This window comes from Procambarus clarkii, chromosome 16 (genome assembly GCF_040958095.1).
Source record: "Procambarus clarkii isolate CNS0578487 chromosome 16, FALCON_Pclarkii_2.0, whole genome shotgun sequence".
Lineage (NCBI taxonomy): Eukaryota > Metazoa > Arthropoda > Malacostraca > Decapoda > Cambaridae > Procambarus > Procambarus clarkii.
In genome coordinates this window covers 8,678,174-8,683,613 of record NC_091165.1, presented here as the reverse complement: position 1 = coordinate 8,683,613, position 5,440 = coordinate 8,678,174, and the positions used below count along the sequence as shown (strand labels likewise).

Sequence of the window (5,440 nt, the reverse complement as noted above, 5' to 3'; positions counted from 1 at the left end):
TACACACACACAAATATATATATATATATATATATATATCTATATATATATATATATATATATATATATATATATATATATATATATATATATATATATATATATATATGTATATATGTATATATATATATATATGTATATATATATGCGGAAAATCCACAGAGAAATATGAAATGAGGTGAACGTTTCGGCTTTGTTAAAGCCTTTGTCAACACCAGACTGATTGAGTCTGGTGTTGACAAAGGCTTTAACAAAGCCGAAACGTTCACCTCATTTCATATTTCTCTGTGGATTTTCCGCATAAAATGATCAGTGTTTTGTGATCGTCAATTGCATGTATATATATATATATATATGAGGGAAGGGGATGTTCCCTCCATGCTGGATATTATATTTACCAGGAAAGAGGAGAGATTTATCATTCAGTACCTCCCTCCCTTGGGTAAAAGTGACCATGTCTTTTTGGGACTAAAGTATGCAATGCATTATAATCTGGAAGAAAATGAGCTTGAAGCAGTTGAAAAACCTGATTTGTGGAGAGGTCATAATGGGGAACTCAGATATTTCCTTAAGGAATTTGACAGAAACACTTGCTGTTAAGACATTAGGACATCTTCGGACATTAGGACATCTTCAGAACGAGTGGATTTACAGGATTTACATGCTCCTGTTTGGAGCATGTTTAAGTACTTCAGAAATTTGAAAGGTCACGTCTTCCACCTTAACTTGCGGATGTGCGTTGATAGATGATTCTGTAAAATTAACAGTTATTTATATAACAAATTCTGTATAACAATAATATTCTGTAAAATTAAAAGTAATTTACACATCAGATAAAACTCTCCAGAGATGGTGATACACAACATATAAAAGACAAGTTTCAGAACAAGATATGCATTTAGGAATAAGGTTTCGTACATGTAGGTAGCACATGAGAAAAAAAGTGGAAGGTGATCAAGTTTATATTAACATGTTAACGGCTTTATTGAGGCTTTGCAAGAATGAAAAAATATTACTAATATAATCTCACCGACCAATGAATTGTACGTTGTTTAAAAGTCAATTATTTACATTATTATTATTATTTAATACTAATGATATAAAAATGCATTTTGCAATCTACTATTTATGCAAGTATTAACCACAGGATCATGAAATAAACTGCAAAATACTGTAAAGGATAAACCAATTAAGTTTACATTTTCCCATAGCTAAGTCAGTCAGTTCTACAGTACTAGCAGCAGAGAACAATTATGACCAACCTCTATTAAATGAAACAATCTTAAGAGCAAGTGATAGAAATATAATCATTTATACTTAATGTACACTTAATTTGAACTTAAAATTTTAATTTTTTAGTGAATTTTAAATAAAAAAAAATTATTTAATTTTTTTGTTACTTACTTAAAATAACATTATATAGTTCTTGTTTTTCTAGAAATGCTAATTTCTTCTTTTGTCCTTTTAGGCTGTATAATGACCAAAGGCCGTTTGTTCCTATCTTCTTCATCATTCTTCGAACCGTAGTTGCACAATCAGACCCACGTACACTGGTTAAAAGCAACACCTAAAAGCAACAACAAAAATGTAGTACACTAGTAATTTTGATATATGTATGTATGTATGTATGTATGTATGTATGTATGTATGTATGTATGTATGTATGTATGTATGTATGTGTGTATGTATGTATGTATTTGTATGTATGTGTATGTATACATATACATATATATATATATATATATATATATATATATATATATATATATATATATATATATATATATATATATATATATATATATATATATATATTTATATATATATATATATATATATATATATATATATTGGTGTATACTGGCAGCAGGTTTTCTTTCAAACATGTTTCATTGAATATGACCGCATATTCTGTATTTATTATTTTCTGGTTTAGGGCTTCTATCCCTCTAACTATTTTCTTAGCATCAGGGCTTAATTCAAATAGGAGTTCTCCAAAACTCATTTTCGTACTTTTAAGGTGAAGAAAAGAAGTGATTTACTATAGAGTGTATTACACTTATTTATATAATTTGCACGACGTTTCGAACCTCCATGGTTCATTCTCAAGTGAACAGATCTTACAATACTCTTAGAGAGTTCTCTTAGAGTTAGTTCTCTTAGAGAGAACAACAAGAGAAATGTTTCTAACAAGAGAAATGTTGAACAAGAATACTTGCATAATAGACAAAACCCAAGATGCAAGAAGATTACAAATTCTTGAGGCAATTCACATAAGAATAGAGCGACCTACCATGAACACCCAAATCACGGAACTATTTACTCTACCTACCATGAGAGTAAGGACAAGACAAGAACATATCGATGCCAACACAGAAGACAATGTCCAACATAACATGCCAATTACACTGGATTAATCTTTGTTTAGATAGGAGATGCCTCGTATGGGCCAATAAGCCTTCTGCAGCCTCTATGTTTCACCTCACATTTATCCCTTATGTATCCCCCCATGTTTTCACCTTCATTGTATTATCACCTGACCCAGTGCGGGTATAAAATCAACTAGTATTGTAAGATCTGTTCACTTGAGAATGAACCATGGAGGTTCGAAACTTCGTGCAAATTATATAAATAAGTGTAATACACTCTATAGTAAATCACTTCTTTTCTTCACCTTAAAAGTACGAAAATGAGTTTTGGAGAACTCCTATTTCAATTAAGCCCAGATGCTAAGAAAATAGTTAGAGGGATAGAAGCCCTAAACCAGAAAATAATAAATACAGAATATGCGGTCAAATTCAATGAAACATATATATATATATATATATATATATATATATATATATATATATATATATATCATAACTTATGATAAGGCATCTTATCATAAATAACATCTCAACAAAAATCACATCATTCTAGGAGGTGATTTCAATATTGACCTGGGTCTACAAAATAACCCTCTAGTTGACTATTTCCATAACAGCATGTAATCCTCTATGATAATCCCCACAATCACCAAGCACTAGACCAAAGTTCTCAAGTCAAGCCTAGCCTCGGGCCGGGCTTGGGGAGTAGAAGAACTCCCAGACCCCCATCAAGCAGATAAGTGTGTGTGTGTTATGAAGAGATACATCTCAACGACTAACAAAATTAGCAAGAGAAATATAGTCGTTGAAATGTAAGCCTCATCCTAACCATACACTCAAGACCTTGAGAAAGCACTCAGGAGAGTGTGAAAGACTCTGTGTTAATATTACATAATTTACAAATACATAAGTGTTATATTTTATCCTATCCTATATAAACAAGATTATATCATTATTCTTATTATTTAGCAATTTTATCTTTTCTGCATGAACTATCAAAAAATTTTAATTAGAAAATTAGCAAATATCTGTAATATTTAAGATGAAAAATTGAAGGAAACATTACTGTTAAAATACCACTTACAAATTTTGTTCTGAAACTCGATTCCGCTAACTTCCTATTGAGAACATTAAGATCACCTTCTGCAGCAATAGGATTTGGTATTAGATCTTCTATGATCTTGTCTGTTTCTTTTGTAGTCAAAGTTGCTTTCAATATCTTCACATCACTTTTCAGTTCATTCACATCACTTTTCAGTTCATTCACTTCAGTGTATATGGCCTGCAACATGTTACCTGGAAATTTATACAGTATATAGAAAGTGTACATGCTATTATATTACATATCTTGAATGTACATTTAAAATAAAAGCATTATAAAGTATATTTTAAAATAAATGACACTGAGAAAGCACCCAAAAAGTAGGCTATGACTGATGTGATAGATAATGGGATAATTTCTTAGTAATTATGAAACTGCTTATATAATTGGAAGCAAATTCAGCAATCTAACCTGCTCAGTTTGCAGTCTACTTGAACATGAAACTTATGCCTATCACCCATAGGGTACATATAGGTTATAGGCTACATAATAAATTAATTAAACTTTCAAAACTTACTCATATTCTGCATCATTTCTTTCAAACTCATATCGTTCTTGTCTGGTGACTTTGGGTCGAATAAATTCCTTGACCTTGGAGTCCTAACGACTGAAGTACTTGGCGTGACCAGCTCATTGTCTTTAAGATTGCAAGATTTAGCTATTAAAATCTAACTACTGTACTGTATAATCAACAAATTTCATGAGCTTTTACTACTGCATACTAATATTATAAGTTATACTATATGTCTACATCACATTTAAACTACCCAACATCAGAAAGAGGGTGAGCCAACATCAGAGAGGGGGGGGGGGGGGTTATCATGAGAGAGAGGAGGGCCAACATGAGAAGAGAAGAAAAAAGAAAAGAAAGAAATAAATAAAGAAAAAGAAAGAAAAGAAAGATAGAGAGACATACAGAGACAGACAGACACATACACACAGAATAAGAAGAGGTGACAGAACAAAATTAACAAAACAAATTTCAACATGAGAAAAGGGAGGTCAACATGAGAGAGAGAATGAGGGTCAACATGAGAGAGTGGGTCAACATGATATATATTTTAAATAATTACTTATTACCTTCATGAAGAAATACTGATGGCGTCAACGGTGTATTGTGAAGTGTAGTCTTCACTGGAGACTGCTTTTGTAGGACTGTTCTATTAGCTGAAAAGGAGTTATGTTTATTTCAAACACTTTTTAACCAAATAATATTTTTAAGACTTTAATATAGTTTGAACTAACATGAGAGAGGTGGGGGTCAATATGAGATACATATTTTAAAAATTAACTTAAGGTAAGGGACAAATTAACACGTAAGGTAAAGGTAAGATAAAGGACAAATTAACACGTAAGGGACAAACAAAAAGAAAAGTAATAACAAACCTGCTTGTTTCTAGTGACTAGATCAAAGGAAAACCAAAATTTCCCTGAACTGTGACAAGTGAAAAGCACCTGCTAGACAAAGTGGGAAAAGTTCACTAGACCCCATATGCACATAAAAGAATAATATACTTAATATTAAACAATTAGAAATAAACACATATTTCTATACAGAAATTCCAGATAAGCATAAAAATTACTCAAAGCTTCTAGTACTTCCAGAAGGAATTAAAAAAAAAAAAAAAAAAAACAGCAAGAACTAAGTTTAGAGCAGTTTTTAGTTTTTTTAAACCAAAAGCATAAATAACCAAACAAAGGAAGCATGGTTAAATACCAATTTAGAACTTTTAATGTTATTTACTACTAATCCTTACATTCACTTAATATACCAGAATAATATGGTATTTGCGGAGGACTTATTTCTTTTGAAGGTGTATTCTCATATGAAGATGGCGAACACTTCTTCTTGGATTGAGACGAGTGATGATTGCCTGAAATTATTTAAATTGCTTAATGTATTGAATGGCATTTTTCAAGTTGCAAATTTTTTTTAAATTACTGTAGTAGGTTATCAATGCTTACGTTT

The 5,440-nt window shown here is 30.9% G+C and overlaps 1 protein-coding gene across 1 annotated transcript; it reads right to left on the bottom strand.

The window, feature by feature from the left end:
- Positions 1 to 657: 657 nt before the first annotated feature.
- Positions 658 to 3,660, bottom strand: LOC123760229 (uncharacterized). Its single transcript, XM_069325766.1, has 3 exons — positions 3,454 to 3,660; positions 1,405 to 1,567; positions 658 to 752 (listed from the first exon to the last, which is right to left on the bottom strand). The coding sequence occupies exons 1-3, from the start codon at positions 3,658 to 3,660 to the stop codon at positions 658 to 660; spliced, it is 465 nt and encodes a 154-aa protein (XP_069181867.1).
- Between the last annotated feature and the right edge of the window lie 1,780 nt (positions 3,661 to 5,440).